General features: G+C 52.2%; 1 protein-coding gene across 9 annotated transcripts in view; it reads right to left on the bottom strand.

The window, feature by feature from the left end:
• Rnf123 (ring finger protein 123) overlaps nucleotides 1–19,257 on the bottom strand; it is a 26,571-nt gene extending 7,314 nt beyond the window's left edge. For 2 of the 9 annotated variants that reach the window (XR_004515531.1, XM_033759479.1), the window contains exons 1-27: nucleotides 18,725–19,153; nucleotides 17,614–17,731; nucleotides 17,258–17,342; nucleotides 14,691–14,770; nucleotides 14,338–14,432; nucleotides 13,568–13,622; nucleotides 13,371–13,477; nucleotides 13,022–13,108; nucleotides 12,730–12,797; nucleotides 12,448–12,573; nucleotides 11,948–12,062; nucleotides 11,767–11,871; nucleotides 11,211–11,336; nucleotides 11,035–11,127; nucleotides 10,890–10,963; nucleotides 9,951–10,068; nucleotides 9,761–9,860; nucleotides 9,520–9,581; nucleotides 9,280–9,351; nucleotides 8,954–9,074; nucleotides 8,700–8,801; nucleotides 7,274–7,380; nucleotides 6,833–7,031; nucleotides 6,387–6,532; nucleotides 6,088–6,171; nucleotides 5,279–5,386; nucleotides 668–845 (exon numbers count right to left, since the gene is read on the bottom strand). Coding sequence is in view for 8 of the 9 variants with exons in the window: in XM_033759479.1 (XP_033615370.1) it covers nucleotides 668–845; nucleotides 5,279–5,386; nucleotides 6,088–6,171; nucleotides 6,387–6,532; nucleotides 6,833–7,031; nucleotides 7,274–7,380; nucleotides 8,700–8,801; nucleotides 8,954–9,074; nucleotides 9,280–9,351; nucleotides 9,520–9,581; nucleotides 9,761–9,860; nucleotides 9,951–10,068; nucleotides 10,890–10,963; nucleotides 11,035–11,127; nucleotides 11,211–11,336; nucleotides 11,767–11,871; nucleotides 11,948–12,062; nucleotides 12,448–12,573; nucleotides 12,730–12,797; nucleotides 13,022–13,108; nucleotides 13,371–13,477; nucleotides 13,568–13,622; nucleotides 14,338–14,432; nucleotides 14,691–14,770; nucleotides 17,258–17,342; nucleotides 17,614–17,695 (2,695 nt within the window). In the remaining variant the exon portion in view is untranslated. The other 7 variants (XM_033759478.1, XM_033759480.1, XM_010615547.3 and 4 more) reach the window with 6 other exon arrangements.

The following is a 19,257-nucleotide window of genomic DNA, read 5'->3' as shown; positions in this document are numbered from 1 at the left end:
CCTGGGGACATCAAGCAAGACCCTCACAGGCAGTTGGGGAAGGGCAAAGGCACAGCATTATTCTGGGGGAAGGTACGTCCTGGCAAGAGACCCAGCCCAGGCTCAAACAAATCTCAGGGCATACACTTGATGGCTTTGATACCCACAGCCCTGTCCTTGAACACAAACCCTGCGCTGAGGGCTGGGTCAAGGAGGGGCAAGGGTGGGCAGGGTCTGGCAGCTCACAGCCTGATCCAGACATAAACACCAGGCCCAACTTGGAATCATTGGTCTTTGAAAGTGTGGGTTCCTGTCTGTTCCCAGCAGGGCTCCAATCCTTGCTGTGATGTAAAAGACAAATCACTTTGCCTCTGTCCCACTGCTGTGCTCCATGACTGATGCAAGGGTGGCGGGGCAAGGGGCCAGCTGACTGCCCGACAGCCATTGTTCAGCAGTACCGACAAGGAAATGAAAGCTAGGGCCCCAGCCCATATGCCTTCCGCCCAGCACTGAGGAGCTGCTGGTGCTATGACTTCAGGTTCTGGGGCAGGGAACATGCAGCAGGAGGCATCACCTCCTTCCCACATGGGTGTGAGCTGTTAGGTCATGGGCAGCCGGGATCAGGGCTCCCGCAGTTCACACTCAAGGCCCTTTTCCTGCTCCCTCCACGCTGGAATGGCTCTGTCACCTGGGAGCTCCTCCATGTTGTGCACAGGACCAAAATAATTCTTGAGAGCACTGTAGCTGTTGATGGCCACACTCAGGTAGAATTCAGGCATGAAGGCGAAGAGGGAGCCCGTGCGGTCCCCATGCTCGATAGTCCGTAGGCAGATGCGCAGCAGCCAATAGATGTCCAACATCTTCTCCTGCAGGAGGCACACAGGGTGCTGCTGGGCTGCTCACCGGAATGGGCACGGGACATGGTCTGATCTGGGGACCAGGAAGGCCTCCTCAGGACAAGGACATCAGAACTGAACCTGGACTGCAGCAAGTGTGCACGGTGGCACAAGCAGGGACAATAAAGTCCTCAGGAGGCAAGAGGGAACTCTGAGCTGGAGAGGTAACACTATACCTTGGATCAGAGCTTCTGGTTTTTTAGTTTTGGAGTTTGTTTTGGTTTGGTTTTTATTGAGTCAGGGTCTTGGTTTGTGGTCCAGGCTGACCTTGCACTCACTATATAGCTCAGTCTGCCCTTGAACTCACACCAATCCTCCTGCCTCAGCTTCCACAGTGCACGGCTACAACTCTGGTTTGTAAGAGGGTGCTGCGACCAGAAGACTGTTTGTGTGCTGCCCAGTGCAGAAGGGACAACAGCTACTCAGTGAGGAAGCTACAGTCTCAGGTTCAAGAGGGTAGATGAAGGGCTGGGTGGTGAAGACTGAGGGCTGTGGGGGTTAAGGCAAGGTCATGTCAAGAATAAGGCCCAGAGCCGGGCGTGGTGGCGCACGCCTGTAATCCCAGCACTCGGGAGGCTGAGGCAGGAGGATCCTGTGAGTTTGAGACCAGCCTGGGCTTCACAGTGAGTTCCAGGTCTGTCTCAACTATATAGTAAGACCCTGTCACAAAAAAACAAGAAAAGAATAAGGCCCAGGGCCAAGGATTTAGCTCAGCGGCACTGAACCTGCCTTGTAAGTGCAAGGTCATGAGTTCAATCCCTAGTAATACAAATAAATAAATAAATAAGGCCTGCACTTCTAGCTGGGCACTGTGGAGCACATCTGTAATCGCAGCACTCAGGAGGCTGAGGCAGGAGGATCGCCATGAGTTCAAAGCCAGCTTCAGCTACATAGTGAGTTCAAGGCCTGCCTAGGCTATACAGTGAGACCCTCTCTCAAAACAAATTGAAACAAAACAAAAAACAAATGAGGCATACATTTCTGGCAGTGGTGGAGCCTCCATAGAGGTCAGAAGCATGAGGAGAAGCAGGATGTATGATGCAGGATGGAGGGGAGTGTAGCTTAAGACAAATGGAGCCCAAGGCATCTGAGCCTGCTCCCAGAGATGTGTGGACAAGTAAGGTACAGCTTTATGTGGAGCGCCTAAGAGGAGCTGCTGGGAAAAGAGGGCAGTACGACTGCCAGTGGAAGAGATCACAGAAAATAGATGGAACCTGCCAAGGTGTCGCTTATGGCCCAAGGTGTAGCTGCCAGAATCTGAGGATCACACAATGGGAGCCAGAACTACAACAGACACAGTTCGACCATAATATTGTTAAGATGTCAAAAGAGATCAGTGATTTAAATGCAATCTCTACTGAATCCCAACAATGTATTTTGCAGAAAAACCTATCCAGAAATTCACACAGAATTTTAAAAGACCTGAAGTAGCCAAAACATTCTAGAAAAAGAACAAAGTTAGAAGTTTCCTACTTCCTGATTTGAAAACTTACCACAGGATGAAAAGAAATTAAATGTGCTATTTACATGTACCAACTCCCCACAATGAATATTATCATGTACGGCAATTATGGCCTAATAAAAATAAACATGAAAAATCACACTTATTGCAAATAAGTAAACAAAACTATGATACCAGCACAGACCATTGGAATGGGACAGAGAGCCTAGAAACAAACCCCTATCTACACAGGCAGACTGACCTTGACAACAGTGCCAAGATTGCTCAGCAGGAAAAGGCCAGCTTGGACCAATGGCACTAGGAATGCTGGGTAGCCACATGCAAAAGAATGAGAGTGACCCTTGCTTTATGCCACATACAAGTATTAACATGAAATGGATAAAAACCATAAATATAAGATCTAAATCTTTATAAAACTCTTAAAAGAAAATACAGGAAGAGCTTTATGATATTGGATTTGGCAGTGATTTCTTGGATGTGACACCAAAAGTAAAAGGAATAAAAGGAAAACACACACAATGGACCACATCAAGACGCAAAGTCTGCCTCAAAGGAGAATCAAAAGAGTGAAAAGGCAACTCAGAATACATATAGTTGCAAATCGTGTAAATGATCGGGGGTCAAGATCCAGAATACACACAGAAGTCCTCCAACTCAACCATAAAAGCCCGATTCAAAAATGAACAAGTGACGCGAATATTTTCCATAAATGATGTGCAATAAGCGCATGAAGCTGTGCTACTGTCAGCCAGGAGAGAAATGCAAATCCAAAATACAGCAAGTTATTCTCACAGCTCTTTAGGAAAAAACAAGTTTCAGTGGGGATGTGGAGAACCTGGAACACTTGTGCCCTGGCGGTGGGTTGTAGAACGGCACAGCTTCTGTGGGAACAGTATGGCAGCACCTCTTAAATTCAAAGTAGAAGGACCACATCATCTAGCAATCCATTTCTGGGTGTATACCTGAGAAAGCAAAGTCCCAAAGAAGTCTTTGTACACTTCCTGTTCACAACCATGTTATTCACAACAGCTAAACTGTGGAAGCAAGTGAAATGTCCATCCACATATGAGTGGATAAACAAATTATGGGATATATATATTTTTTCACCCTTAAAAAGAAAGGCCAGCCAGGCATGGTGGCGCACGCCTATAATCCCAGCACTCAGGAGGCTGAGGCAGGAGGATTGCTGTGAGTTCGAGACCAGCCTGGACTACACAGTGAGTCACAGGTCAGTCTCAACTACATAGTGAGACCCTGTCTCAAAAAACAAAACAAAACAAAACAAACAAACAAAAAAAGGAAGGCCAGTCTGACACAAACTACAGTACAAACCTCAAGGACATTAAGGTTAAGCTAGATGAAATAAGCCAAATACTGTGTGATTTCAATCCTATGTGCTCTCTACAGTAATCAAATTCACAGAGACAGGAAGCAAAATGGTGGATGCTGGAGAGGAAAGGGAAAGAGGTCTAAAGAGTTACTACTATTTAATGGGTACAAGGTGTCTGTTTTGCAAGACGAAAAGAGTTCTGGAAACACAGAACACTGAATATATTTGATACTTAAAATAACTAAAAGCCAAGCATGGTAGTGCATACCTGTAATCCCAGCACTTAGGAGGCTGAGGCAGGAAAATTGCCATTAGTTCAAGACCAGCCTGGATTACATAGTGAGTTCAAGGCCAGTCTAAACTACATAGTGAGACCCTGTCTCAAAACAACAACAACAACAAAACCCTGTAGCTTGGTGGAGCACTTGCCTTTCATGTATGAGGCCCTGAAGCTCTAGTTTCTGTTTTTTGGTTGTTTTTATTTTTGGTACTGGGGATCAAACTTGGGCCCTTGTACTTGCCAGGCAGGTGGCAGAACCACTGAGCTAAATTCCTGGCCCCTGAAGCTCTAGTTTTGATCCCCAGAGGGCTAAGATTTTTTTTTTGAAACAGGGTCTCACTATGTACCCTAGGCTGGTCTTGAACTCAAAGTGATCTTCCTGTCTTCCTGCCTCAGCCTCTCCAACTGTTAGGAATACAAGCATGTGCCATTAAACCCCCAACTCAAGAAGGTAATTAAAAAAATTTTTTTTGAAATGGGGTCTCACTATATTGCTCAGGCTAGGTCTCCAACTCCTGGGTTCGAAAAAGCCTCCTGCTTCAGTATTCCAATTAGCTGGGACTACATTGTTCCTAGCTAAAGATGGCAAGTTTTATGTCATGCATATTTTATCAAATTTTTTTTTTAAAGGCAGTGTGATGAGAAAGCAAAGGTCCTACGAAGATGGTGTGGGAGAAAATAGCCACTTTTCCTGGGGAGGTGGGAAGGGTGAAATTCAAAGCGATCACCTAACATGATCATCTTCATGGGGCTGGAGGAAAGGACATCTGTGGCCTCCAGGGAGGAAGAACTGGGTAAGTGGTGGAAGTGGTTTAGGTCTGGGGAAAGAACCAGAGATGCAGATATAGGCACCTGGGGGAGGGAGATGGAGAGATGGAAGAGAAAACTTGTTGGGAATGGCTGGGGCCTGGGTTCAGACTTCAGTCTCAGCAAGGGTTTGGGGCTGTCCCTATGTCCCCCATTAGCCAAATGCCCTGGAAGGACAGAGGCTCGTCTTTCTAGCGCCTGGCTTTCTAGTTCCTGCCAGTGTCCAGGAAGGCACTTGGCATCTCCCAGACTTTGGGGTCACGTCACAAATGAATGAGCAAGTGAAGGAAAGTGAGCAGGAAACAGACTAGCGGCCTTGTGGGCGGCAGGTGAATCAGCCGGAAGCAGGTGGCAAGGGTGGGGCTCAGCGAGAGGAGGGGTCAGGGACTGAGAGGAAAGTCAGGGTGGAAGGAGAGACAAGGAGGGACAGACCGAAAAGGGCAGGGGCATCAAGAGTCCTGGCCCAACCCATGGCCTACAGTAAGGCTGGGGAGAGGCAGCCACTGGCTGAGGCTCCCACTCACCTGGGAGTAGACAGTGGCATGGACCCAGGCAAGGCGGCGGCTCAGGTGATCCAGTTTTTCTGAGAAAACTTTCTGGCTCTTGGTCAACTCTGCAAGGATATCCTTCCTCTGCCACCCCAGGGGAAAGGAGGACAATCAGGAAATGGCCCCATGCCCAGGTGCCTGTTCCAAGAAGCCTGGTCAGGGCCCAACAGGAGCCTGGAGCAGTAAGGGGTTGGGTTCCATTGTCAAACTCCCCTGCTCTGAGCAGCTGGTAACCCTGAGCGAGCCCCAGTAGAGGGCCGTGGACTCCTTGGATGTGGAAATGAAGCCCAGCTGGGTGTCCATGGGCTCCTGGGCAGAGCACCCCTTAGACTTGAGGCCAGAACTGCAGCTTCATTAGCTGGCCAGCCCAGGGTGTCAATGACAGTGGTGGTGGGGAGGCTTGCCAGGGAAGCCTAGCTCAGGCCAGGAAAGCTGTGGCAGAGGGCGTCCCAAGAGGTAGGGGAGGCAGGCCCACTTCCTGCTGACTTTGCAAGTGGCCAAGGAAGCACTCAGGATGGATCCATAATGGATGAGGAGAGTGGGTATGCATTAGCACTTAGTGGGTTGGGGCAGGGCACGTTGGCATAGGCTGCAGCTGGTCGATGGGGCTCAGGTTGTGCAAGGCCTCTCTGAGGGTTGGTGCCTTACCACTGCTGTGGTGAAGGTGGGGCCCTGGAGAACTGCGGGTGGGAGCAAACCAGAACCAGGGGTGGGAGTAACACTGTACGCTGCCCGAGCGACACCCCTATATCCCGAGACCTGCCTGCCTGCATCCCAAGCCTTACCCGCTTGGGACACCTGCGGATCTTGTCTTCCGTGTCCCTCAGAGCCATCGCATACTCGCTGACATCATCGGACACACCCACCATCTAGAGCATTGGATGCCATGTGACCCGGGGTACCTGCACCAGGTATCTTCACACCAGGCCAGACTCCAACCTTTGGCCCAGGGCAGCCTCCTCCCCCAAAAGGAAACCACATCAGCCTGAGCAGTGGTTGCAGAGGCCAGCATCGCTGTGCCACACTGCACACAGCACCTTGCATGACACCCCTCCCCAGTACAAGCAGGCCACTGGCACAAGACCTTGCCCAGCTGCTGGTGGACGCTGAGGTTGTACATCATGATGGCCCCGTCTAGGACTTCCAGCAGGGAGTTCTCCGTGAGGGGCTGCTCGGGCTCCTCAGGAGGCCGCCCCAGCAGCAGGCCCTCGCTCCAATGGCTGCCCTCAACTGGGGAGTGGAGAAGGGGAGGGTTAGGCCAGGCCTCCCGGCTCCCCACTAAGCCGGGCAGCCTGGATGAGCCTTGCAGCAGGAGAGGTAGCCCTTTCTCCCTTCCTTTGCCTGGGAAGGAAACTGCAAGGGGAATGGGCAGAGGGAGGGATGGGTACAGGGAAGGTGCTGGAGGACCTATTTTGATAGCATTCACTTCCTGCCTTCAGACTGTGCTTCCTGAACCAATGGGACTCTGCCAGGCCACAGGGCAGGGTGGGAAGAGGGGTACTTTTGATCTTCCCCAAGGTGGGCACCTACTATCCTCACGAGTCCTCTGTTCCACGCTCAGCATTCGGACCTTCACTTTCTCCGAGGCACTCAGAGGCCGCCGTGGGGTCATGAGGCTCACAGCTGCTGTGCTGAGGAAGCGGTTGGCTCGGCCCAGGGTTGGTGAACTAAGCCAGCCGGGCCGGGGCAGTGGCAGGGCCCCTCCCATGGCCAGGGCTTGCATGGGGCGCTGCAGCATAGAGGAAGTCAGTGTCAACTCAGCTCCCCAGGACCAGGCCAATTGGGGTTCCCTTGATCCTCTGGGCTGGGCAAGGGAGGGGGAAGGATAGGTCCAGCCTTTACCCAGTGAGGGAACCATCTGGTGAGAAGGACCTTGGCTGCACGGAGGGGAGACAGCCCTGCATGCTAACCCTGCCCGTGTAACAAAGAAAAAGCCCCAGGTGTCACCCCTTGCCTGTGCCCACTGTGTACCTGGGCTGCAGATGGGGCTGGCTCCTCATCCTCGTCCAGGTCATCCATCGTGGCCGCCTGCAGCTCCAGCGGGTCAATCACAATGTTGGCTTTGGCAGCAAGGTCATCTGGAGGAGTGGCAGGACAGGGCTCCACTTTCCACTGTTTTCCCTTGCCCTGCCCCTGGCTCCAATTCAGTCTTTTCCCTGTACCCCAAGGGCGCCTCTCTAGCAGCAACTCTGGAGCAGGAGGCAGTTCCCACCATCTGTCTAGCCTCGTCCTTGTTTTCTGTGATCTCTGCTCTGGGGAGTGTCTCCTACTATACAGCTGCTCCATAAATCCAAGTTGGTGCCAGTTTCCTTGGCTTTTTTTTTTTTTTTCCAATTTTTTTGGATTTTTGAGACAGGGTCTCACTATGTAGTTGAGACTGACCTGGAACTCACTATGTAGCCCAGGCTGGTCTCGAATTCACAGCGATCCTCCTGCCTCAGCCTCCCGAGTGCTGGGATTACAGGCGTGCACCACCACGCTAGGCTGGCCTTTTTTTGGACTCATATATTACTACTTTATTAGTAACTGTGGATCACATGTCATATTGTTTGTCCCTCGGCCTTTGCTTGCTGCACTCTGCCTAAGAGAACTAAGCCACATCCCAGGCTCCTCCTATGCCTAGGCTCACAGCCCACGGAACCATCCCTGTCTCTAGCCCATGCCTTGCTGCTGGCCGCTGGCAGTGTCTCCCAGGCACACTATGTACAAACCTGAAACTGTCACCTTAGGCTCCTCTCACAGTCTCTCTCCCTAATGCTGCCCCAGCCACACAACCTCTGGCAGGACTGAGATCACATGGTGGACACCCTTACCCTCCACTGCCTACACAGTCACTACTGGCCTCTCTGTTCCCTTTCTCACCCACACTGAAGTGGCCAGAGGGGGCCTGTGACACAGACCCCAACTTCACTCCCCTGCCTTGTCCCAGCCTTGCAAAGCCATCTCTGGAATGGTCTACACCCTGCTCTGTGGCCTGTCCTACCCTAGATCTCCCCATCTGCACTGCTCCCTGCTTCACACTTTACCCTCAGCACACTAGCTGCATTCTGCCTCCCAGCCACAGGTGGCATCTGGCATCCATGCCCTATGCACACTGTGCCCTCACAGAGGCAACCTATGCCAACCCCTGAAGACAACTCAAGCAGCACCTGCACACCCCCACCTTGCCAAGGCCCCATGGTTCCCTGTCTGACTTCATCAGTGCACTTCAGCCTTCCTCCAGGATGGGTGCTAAGGGGAGGGGATAGAGGCAGCTTGGCAGATCAGCAGGTCCCTGTCTGAGCAGGTGGAGGCTCGGGTGCACTCTGGCGGGTGCAGGATAGATCATACCCACAGGAGAGCAGAGAATGCTCCTAACGGGCAGGGACCTGCTCACTGTCCAGGAGCTGACACCCACCTCTGAGGGTCTTCCGAAGGTGTGAGAGGAGGCCCCCAAGGCGCTGAAGATCAAAGTAGTCCACTTTGCCATTATAGAAGATCTGGGGCGGGATGTAAGCCTCTGCAAGTCGGGGAGGCCAGGCCAGCATCAGAGATCAACAGAGGAAACTGACCTGAGCCCTCTGCTCTGCCCTGACCAGGCAGAACATCCCCTCTTGCCCTCAACTAAGCATTCCACGATACTTGGGCTGCTCTGAGACCAGGGCCACTCACCCTCACTGAAGGAAGCATGGGGGTTGGAAGTCTTGTACTCATCCCAGTAGTAGCGCAGGGCAGAGATGAGCCGGTGCAAGAAGCAGACCATGTACTCAGGGGGGCAGAGCATGGGCATATTCTGTGAGCATAGGCACAAAGTATGCATGAGTGCTGTCCCACAGCCCAGTCCACTCCTCAAGCAAGGCCGTCCCAGTGTCCGGGCTTAGGTGGGGAGGGATAGGCAGCAGAGAAAGAGGATAAGGCAGGAATGGGGCAGGCTAAAAGGTCCCAGAAGAGAAGGGCACAGCTCCTACCAAGAGTGAGCCACACCAGAGGTCACCTACCCCCCGGCCACTGGCATTCTCTTGCAGAAACTTCCGGAACTTGGTCAGAAAGATGTACCTAGAAGCTTCACCCTTCAAGGAAGGGACAACCAAGGCTGTTATGGGCTGAAGTGAGCTCAAAGCCCTAACACACCCTGGGCCTTCCGTGGGAACCTAAGCCAACCTCTGGTGTCAGTCCTAGGGCCCAGTATGGCATCCCTCTGTGTGAGGGGCCCTCACCAGGGTCTCAAGGACACTCACCCCATTGTCATCTTTATTGTCCAACAGCAGCTTCAGGATTTGGACCTGTAGTTCTTCTACCACTGTGGGGAGGGGTAGATGACACTCGGGCTCCCAGAGATGGGAAAGAGGCAGAGGCTGGGGTCAGACTTCTACCATCAGGGATCCCTAAGCCCAACACAGGCATGGACACTACCAAGCACACCCAAATACAAACGCACAAGTCCCCCACCCCTACCCCGGCAAGAGTCAAGGGGCCAACCTTCAATGTGCTTCTTGAGCCTCTGGCAGCCCCGCTCATAGGCTCGACGCCGGAGCCTCTCCTCTGCTGTCTCCTCCTTCACCTCCTTACTCTCTCTGCCCTAGGCAGAGGCACAGGATAGAAGACAGACGGTTACCAGGGGCTTCTCAGGCCAGCAAACAGAAGAGCCTGCCACACTGGGCCAGCCTACCTCCCTGCTGGAGCGGTGGGGCCACCAGGTGGTGGGAATGAGTTCCTGCAGCCCGGCCTCCTCCACACGAAGGGGGCTCTTGATGTAGAAGAAGATAACTGACCGAAGCATATCAAAGCTAGTGACGTCAAGGCACAGCTCGGCTCCCCACAGCATGGCCTGCGCACCCTCCTGAGTCCTCCTTGGAAAGCCCATCCTCATGTGCCCACTGCCTACCACTATGTGCCCATCTCCCTAGACCAGAGCCTTGACAAAGAGCTCTAACTGTCAAGCCTGTGTGTGATAACCACACGACATAGAGACATACAATGGTGAGATGGCTGGGGAGGGAACCTAGTATCTCCCAGCTTTATTTCTGGAAGGCCCCACAATGAAAAGATGGTTATGTGCTCAGGCTTCCTAGCCAGGGGGCCAAAGCTAGCCTCTTCTTCCTCTTGGTCATCTCCCCACTGTCCAGAAATGGGAATTGAACCCAGGGCCATCACACTAAGTTAGAGCTCCAGCCCTTTTTATTTTATATGTTCAGATAGGGCCTTGCTAATTTGCTAAGTTCCTCAGGCTGGGCTCAAACTTGCCTCTGCCTCTCAAAGTGTTAGGATTACTGGTATGCACCATCATACCTCGCTTCAGTTAGATCTTAACACTGTGGAGACAAAAGAAAAGCTGCCTCCTTTGAGATCTTGCAGGAACTAGTATAAAACACAGGCCTCTGACCAAAGAGGGCAGGGACTGGGGTTCCTTCTTATGCTTCCATGTAGCTACAGTCTGCAGTGATCTGTAAAGTCCCTCTGTTCTACAGAGAAGGTGCGAGGGCTGGGTCCTGGGTGAGGGACTCAGCTCTGGTCTGGGGACTCCTGGCCAGATGGACACTGCTTCCTCTGGCCTCTGTTGACCTAAGGGCACTACATGACTGGGTGGCCAGGAACAAGAAAAGGATACAGGACATTGTTAAGCAGAAATTTGCGGGACTTCTCATGCCTCAGGATGGAGATAGTGAGCCTCAGATAGTGGATCTGAGGAGAAAAGGCACTAAGAATGGGCGGGTAGGGCCCAGGGGGCTCTGGGTAGGGACAGGCACTCGCACCTGTAGGCTCAGGTCTGGGACAATTGGCGAAAACCGGTATAAGCGCAGCAGAGACATCATCAACTGCTTGAGGCAATCCTGTACCTCATAGTCCTAGGGAGAGATGCAAGGGCAACGATTCAGGGCTTTTCTCAAGGCCTCCCCATTCCTCCCTTGGCTGAGGTCAGGAGTCTCACCTCCATGAAGAGCCAAAAGAGGTCCAAGACCTGGTGCACCACAGACTGCGCTTGTGCAGATGTGCCCTTCTCCACAATGCCCAGCAGGAAGCTTATGAGCACAGCCTCCACCAGGTACACCTTGTGCTGTACCGAGGACAGGCACTGTGAGGTGGGAGCTGGTTCCGCTCCAGGCACCCTGCCCAGGGACATGCCAAGGCCATGCCAAAGAGTCTGGCCAAAGCACAGTCCTGGGCCTTCCAGCAACCCAGCACACAGATGAGCCCTGTGGTGTCTGAGAGACAAAAAGGGCCACTGCCCCACAACCCCTCTTGGGCTTTGCATACACAGTTTCTAAGCTTGTGCCATCACTGCCCTTCAGCCTTCTTTCTAGAAAGAATGTGCCCAGATGTACTCAGACTCCCTGGAGTGCTATCCTTGAGGTCTGAAGATGGGGCCCCTGCCAGGTGATGGTACTGGGCCTGATGCACCTGAACTCCTGACTCCCAAGCACAGGAGTGCCAACCATAAGCATAACTAACATAGCCTGTCATTGTCCTCTTAGATATCCCCTCACCAGCAGTGGTGCAAAACGATGGAAGATGTGGGCCAGAGTGAGGAGGACAGTGGGCTGCCCTTGCAACTGCCACTCCGAGCTCTCCTTCTCCACCAGCCGCCCTTCCTGTGTATATGGAAGAAGACTATGAGAAAGGAAGATAGGGAAGGGCCCCAGTCACCCAGCCCAGACCTTGGCTCACCGCAGGGTCCAACTCCACACTGAGTACTGCCTGGAAACAGCCCAGCAACCTCTGTGCCCGCACCAGGTCAGCACCAGGTGGGTCCTGCAGAGGCCGGAAGCCTTCCATTGGGTAGGTGACAGAGTCAAGGTAGAAACAGCTGACTTGAGGCTCAGACACACCCCTCCCTCTCATTAAGGATTCCAGGCTTTAGAGCAGAAGCCTGATTTGCATCACAACTTGCTCAGTCTCTGTGGGGCAAAACTTCTCCAGCCACTACCTATTCTGAATCTGCTCAATGGAGACGATGAGGGAACCCATGCAACAAAACTGCTACAAGGCCTGTTGTCTTCAGACCCCCTAACTAAGCCACACTCTAGTCACTCCTTGAGGTAGCCATGGCTTACCACCAGCCCACAGTCCTACAGGGTAGGGAATCCTAGACTTCCTAGAGTTCCTGAGGTATGGAGCTCATCACCCTAAATTCCAAGCCACCCACTGTCATCACCCCAAAATGATATCGCAGAGGACGGCTGCCAAAGTTGAAGGCCACAGACTCCTTAAAAGACAGGCTGATGGCTGGGAAGTAGGCCATGCCTTGGCCCTTGGACAGGTTCTCAAAGGCAGTGCCCAGTGACACACCATTCCTAGAGGAGAAAGGGAGGCCTACGAATCAGTGCCAGGAAGGATGTGACCATCCACCTGCAGGCTACCAAGCAGCCTGGTCTTCTTACAGGGACCAAGAAATGGGGCAATGGGAAGGCTCCAGAGGCCAGGCTCATGGCTAGAGGTAGGAGACTCACAGGCAAAAGGAGAGAGTACCAGCATCCAGGTCAATCAGGCAGCTTACAATGTCCCCCGCTGCCCAGGCCTGCCATGAAACAAGGCCTTCAGATGCACAGAAACACAGCAGCCTGCCCACTCTGCACCCACAGCAGTACTTCCAAAATCACCCAGGTGACACTGGCCACCATTAAGGAGGACCTGAGTCCCTGTCCCTGCCCTGGTGTTTACAGTCCTTCATGGCTGTCCAGTGGCTCCACATAATGTGTGGGGTTGGATGGGTTTGATAATCCACAGAGGCTTGGCCCTCACCTTGCCGTAATTTGTTGTGGTCACGTTCCACTTGCGCACCCGGTTCCCATCATAGGCATAGGAGTTGGGTGTGTCTCCAACCCCTTCCTGCGGAGGAAAAGCCTGTGAGGTCTGGGGCAGGCAGGGTGGGCAGACAAGAGCCCATCAGTCATGTGGCTCTAGAGATGGGGGCTTATGCTCTTGAGGAGAGAAGTAAGGGATTCTAAGTGGGGTACCCTGGGGTAGAATGGAGCATGTTCCTTCCCCAAAGGGCATTCCCAGGTTAAGTCCTCAGCAGGTCTGGGGCAGCAGAGCCCTAATGACCTTTCAATAGTTCTCCCTGGGAGGGTCCCCCCTTCCCTCTGTGTACCTCCTGATTGAAGCGGCAGCTGATGGTGCACCAGCCAATCTGCATGAGCCCCTGGGAGGAGATGAGCACCTCGTAGAGCCACTTCCCTGGAAAGAGTGGGGTTATGCCTAGCAGCAGGACAAAGACTGCCTCTTACCTCAGGCCTAGGCCCTCGAACTTCCTCTAATCTCTCTGGGCCTAGTGGAAGGCAGGCTCACCTTTGTATACACATGTAGTGGAGCGGATAGTCCCAAAGTTGCTGTGTCCAATCACCTGGATGAAGAAAAAGGGTGGTGAGCTCCTTGCAGATTATGGCTTGTGTTTAGATGTACCCCAAAAGCCTCATGTAGTTGTAGTAGGATTTTTTTAGAAGTGACTGAATCTATAGTGTGTGATTCATTCCTGGTGCAATGCTAGGCCTGAGGGCACTAGGATTAAGGGTGTGGGTATTACCTACCCTAAGTAGTCTGGATAAAAGGGGCAGAAAGGTTGTTAAATTCCTTTGTTGCTTTTGCTACCCTGTGGGTGCTGTGAACTGTTTCTCCTCCATGACACCCCTCTACCATGTGCCACCTTGCCTTGGAGCCAGCCGACTATAGAGGGAAACCTCTACAAACTCTGAGCTAAATAAATTCTTTTCCCTTTAACTTTGGGTATTGGGTATTTTTGCCTCAGCAACAAGAGAAGAATAACTAAGAGTGCCTGAATGAGGTAGGAGGGGCTGTGCCTGTGTTAGGAGGTTCTGGGCCACAGGCACCATGGGATAGGATCAGGGCTTGCTGAGAAAGCTTGGGGCTGGGCCTACAAAGTTCAGGCCACATCAGGTGAGTTTAAGAGCTGAGGACACAAGGGTCTGGGTCCATGTTGGGATGCATTTATGGCTTCAGCCCCATTGGGATGAGAAGGATGAACAGACCCATGTCAGGAGAAGCATGGAACCATGCCCACAGGGGATGGACCCGGGATCCAATGTCTTGCCTGCACTCACCTCCAGGAGGTCATCATCCACCAGGAGAAGGCCCTCAAAGCCTCCTGTGTGGTCTAGTACCACTGTGGACGGGCCAAGCCGCCCTTCAACCTGTCCTGGGAAGGAAAGAGATAGAGAATGAGGCAGGGAAAAGGGGCTGTAAGACTCACTGGGTGTGGTGGTACAGGACTATAATCCCAGCACTCAGAAGGCTGAGGCAGGAGGATCGACATTGCCTTGAGTTGGAGCCAGCCTGGGCTGCATAGTGAGTTCAGCCTGAATGGACCCTGTCTCAAAACAAACAAACAAACAGACAGACAGAGGGTGCCCTGAGCTCTACACACCCTAGCCCCACTACAGAGGGTGCCACATACCCTGGCTTTCCTCATCTTCACTGTCCACCTGTAGCAGCTGGTCCAGACGCTCTGGTAGGTTCTGGAAGTTCAGGAATTTCCTGGGGAGAGTGAGAGGCTGCAAGGGGCCCACAAGCCCTTGAAATCAGCCAGAGGATACCAAGTCCCTCTCCTACTCCTTCCTCAGAGTTTCCAATGGAGGCTGCCTAGATACCAGAGAAAGGACTCTGCCTGGTCTGTGGCTCTGGCATGCTGGGAGTCAGGAGAATGGGATTAGGCACTAAATTAGAAATTATATCCAGTCCAATTTGGTGCCTTGGGACTGTTTTGATGCCTTGGGACATTTTCCCTAAGCCTTAATTCCCTCATGTGTAAAAAGAGAACAACTGCTCTATGTCAGAGATGTTGTGAAGATTCCAAGGAATAACACACACTCCCTGCCTCCACTCCAGAAGGCAGCCAAGTTGATGATGGCTGAGAAAAGGAGGTTGGGAGGAAGGCCAGTCCCTGAGGTAGCCAATACCAAGCAAGACCACCTAGTCCAGCTCTTGACTCCTGTGGTTCCTCTGCAGTCAGACTTTCAGTGTTGAATCAGAAAAACCCTAGCAGTATAAAGAGGTCAGTCCTGGGCTATTCGCAGGCTCTGTCCTGTATTCATAGGTGGCCAGCAGAGCACATGGCCCTCTCAACCAAAGGGGCTGGGAAAATCTGCCTGACTGGCTACCTCCACAACACGCATGCCCAGAGTAGAAAAGGCACTGTCTAATGCAGGCCAGTCCTGTTCTGAGCTCATCGCTAAGAATAACAGGCAGTCAGCAGGGCATAGGTCTGATACCTATGTAGATCCAGCCCATGACTGCCACTGCCTGTTCATCCACTTTTAATCCCAGCACCCACCCCACAGAAAAGTAGCCTCTGGAAGGAGATACCCATGAGCCAAAGTATCAACTCACACAAGTTGGCTACAGGGAAGCTCAGGTATGACATGTCCCCGTGCTATGAGCCACAACTGTCCCTGAGCTGCAGAAAGCAGAGAGGCACAAAGGGCCATTCCTACTCCTGCTGAGCCCCAGGCCAAGGCTAAGGGGTAGCTATGCAATGGAAGGCTGAAGCCAACCCCATATCTGAACAATCCAGTGGGTCCTCAAAAGTAGTTCTTCTTGCAGGTCCATGCTTGGGAGGGCCACCTTCGTGCCTGTCCCCGAGAGTGATGGCACACAACTGTGGGAAGCCAGCCAGAGACAACTTCTGCTGAGTGCCTATAGCACTGCCCATTTTGCCAAACTCAGAACCTGCCTGCCCTTTTTAGATTTCCTAGGTTCTAGCCCAGGGCCTTTCATCTCCATAACCCCTGACTGATGGCCCTGCCACCTGCTTTCCCTCTTGGCAGCCACAGCACAAGCAGCAGTAGGACCATCTCTGGTATCACATGAGGTTGGAATCAGATGGCTCTGGAAACAGGCCAGGACTGGGGATGGGGTAAGGACAGACAGTAGCTTTCTACAAGAAAGAAACTTCTAACTATCATGGCTACTTAAACAGAACAGGCGATGACACTGCTCTGGCCCTAAAAGACGCCCAACAAAATCAATATGAAATGTAGAAAAATACTCATGGGATAATGTTTTTTTGCCCCTGGTACTGGGGATCAAACTCAGGACCTTGCTTGCTAGGCAGGCAGTAGCATCATTGAGCTTCACCCAGCCTTGTTTTTGGTTTTTTGAAATAGAGTCTCGCTATGTAATTCAAGCTGGCCTTGAACTCACTATGTAGCCCAGGCTGGCCTTGAATTCGTGGTAATCCTCCTGCCTCAGTCTCCCAAGTACTGGGATTATAGGCATATAACACCACACCCAGCACGGGATAATGTTTCATGATGAAAATAGGATTCAAATACTACAAACTTTTGGAAGGGAAGGCTATATCCATTACCTTGATGGTAAGGGTGTGTGTGTGTTAAAACTTAAATTGTACACTTTAGATATATGCAGATTACTGTATGTCAATTATAGCTCATAAAATTGTTCAAGAAGGACACTGAAGGTGACAATTTTTTAAAGTTTTCTATACAGCATAAGCTGAACTATACACATCATGACATAAAGAAAATAGGAACCACATTCAAATGTCCATGTTGAAATGAGATGACAGGTGCTTTGGCTTATATTTCAAAGTTTCCCGTAAAGTATATATGTAACTCTTATATAGACTAAATCTAAATATATTAAACTTGTAAGGAAAAGGTCCTGGTGGAGTTTGTACTTTATAAATTCAGGCAGAGGTTACAGGGGCCAGGGTGTGACAGAAGTATGGGAAGACAAACACAGGGTCAGATGCTGCCGTGGAGGACAGGTGCTATGCTGGCACTGCACCCCTCCCTGACCTCCACCACATCCTCAGAAGAAAGGATCTAGCACTTCTGGAGAAAGGAACAAGTGAGAGTACAATGGCGAACTCTCTAGCCAAAGGTCTCTCAGCCAGAAGCAGAGTAAGAGCACAACTCAAGCGAGGCTGCCCTCCCCACAATTGTACCTTCCAGGCTCAGAGTGACCTAGCACAGTGAGGAAGGGCTACTCACACATTCATACCTGCTGGTGGCTGCAGGGGGCACATGGTCAGTAGAGGAAAAGATGCGGTGCAAATAGTCATTCAGCAGCTTCTCATGCACAATGCCTGGGCCACCGGTCGGAACGGAGAAAAGGAACACGTGGTCAGCACAGCTTCTGGCTCCTGCCAGCCCCAAACACTACCAGTTCTCAAGGGTCAGAAGAGCAGCCACACTGGGTGCGCTGCTCCACAGTTACTAGTGGAGAAGAGCTGGCTCACAGAAATAAGTAGTGCTGAGAGACCTGAGGCTCACCAGATCTAGGACTTTGCTGCATTTGTCCCTCCCTTCTCTTTCCCCCAACACAAGGAGCATCCTCCCTGCCGTAAAAGTGCTTACCTGTGACCCTGGATTTCTCAGCATCTGAGGTCAGCTTATAGTTCTTTCGGGATAAAGACATGCCGGCCCCCTTGGATGCCATTCTTCATTTCTCATGGGCAGCCAATGGTCCTGGAGGCTGAGCCAGATGCAAAGCCTATCTACTCACAGCCAGCCAAGGGCCCTTGCACTTGACCACAGTGCAAGAACCACTTGACCTTCAATGACAGGAAGGCTGGGGACAAGTGAGACCAAAAGCATGCACACTCATACACACATCAGGGGAAACAGGAGCTTCCAGCTTCCTACACAGGGAGGACTGCTGGGGTCTGAGGTCATGTGGCAGGGACCACAACTTGTTCCACACTGCATTTCAGATCCCAGCCCAGTGCCCTCAGAGAACAGGTACCAAATATAGGTTTTCTGAGTCATAGCTAAATGTCTGTGCGCTCAGAAAACCAGATTAAAAATCTCCAAAGTGAGGTGGCCTCTGATCGAAGTACCTCTGTCCCTATGTTGTAAGCCACTCTCTGCCTAGATGATGTCCAGAAGAGAGAACCCTAAAGTGCATTACATCAGGCATGAAACACCACTAATGTGGTCATCTCCAGCCACAAGTCCCACTTATCCCCAAGGGTGAGACTTTGTCCCTCAGCTCCGGGTTCTTCCCTTCTTGTCTACAGTCCTGCTGTTTTTCTTATTCCAACTTACAACGGCCTCCCACCTCATCCAGGTACCATCCTTGTCCATCCCTCACAGCAGACTCCATTCATTGCTGTCTGTTCCCCACATAACATGTTGCTGCAGCTGCTCCAGAACCTACACACAGTCCCTGGTGCTGGCCTCATCAATCTGGAGCTGTGCCATCAACACTGTAACTAGCAGCCACATGTGCATATTAAAATTGGAATTAAAAGTTTTAAAAAATACAAAACTCAATTTTTCAATTACACAGCCACATGTCCCTGGCCTAGGCTGGACTCATTCCACCATTACAGAAAATTGTGTGAGTGACTGTCCAGAGCACGGCCCCCACCAGTGCCCTGTCTAGCATCCTCTTCCTTGCAGCACACTCTTATCTCAGCCCAAACAGGCCCTTTGCTCCCGCCACAAACCCTGCCCTGCCACCCACCACAGGCCTTCAGTGGGCATTCGTGTTCGGTGCCCCTCACACCGGCGCAGTTTTAGGACTGACTGATCGGCGCGGACATTCAACCTTCTGGAAGCAAACCTTCCACACGTGCAATCCAGGTGTCAGGTGTTGAGCCTTCAGACGAGAGGTGGAATTTGTCCCTGTTGTGGGGCTCCCTACAACTGTGATCCTATTCAGCCCTGCTGAGGGATCCAGGCTCGGAACCGAACCGATTCCGCTCCGGGAGTCCAAGGACGCCGAGGACAGCGCTCAGCTCCCCAAAGTCGCCCCCTCCTGGCCCCTAGCTCCGGAGGATCTGTCAGGCCGGCTCTTGCCCCGAGTCCCGCACCACACGAACCGTGACTACCCCCTACGGACGCTATGGTCCTGGTCTGATACTGGTCTCGAAGGTAGCCGAGCCGCGCCGCCCCTCACTCACCCCTAGCCGCAGCCGCTGCTCACAACATCCGCCCAGCCTCTCAGCTACGGTGCCCCTCCAGGGCCAAACCACCCGCCCGCTCGCGCGCTGCCAG

This window comes from Fukomys damarensis, unplaced genomic scaffold (assembly GCF_012274545.1).
Source record: "Fukomys damarensis isolate Sample0158 unplaced genomic scaffold, DMR_v1.0_HiC HiC_scaffold_37, whole genome shotgun sequence".
Classification (NCBI taxonomy): domain Eukaryota; kingdom Metazoa; phylum Chordata; class Mammalia; order Rodentia; family Bathyergidae; genus Fukomys; species Fukomys damarensis.
Note: the sequence above shows the minus strand (reverse complement) of the source record. Positions and strands in the feature narration are given on the sequence as shown.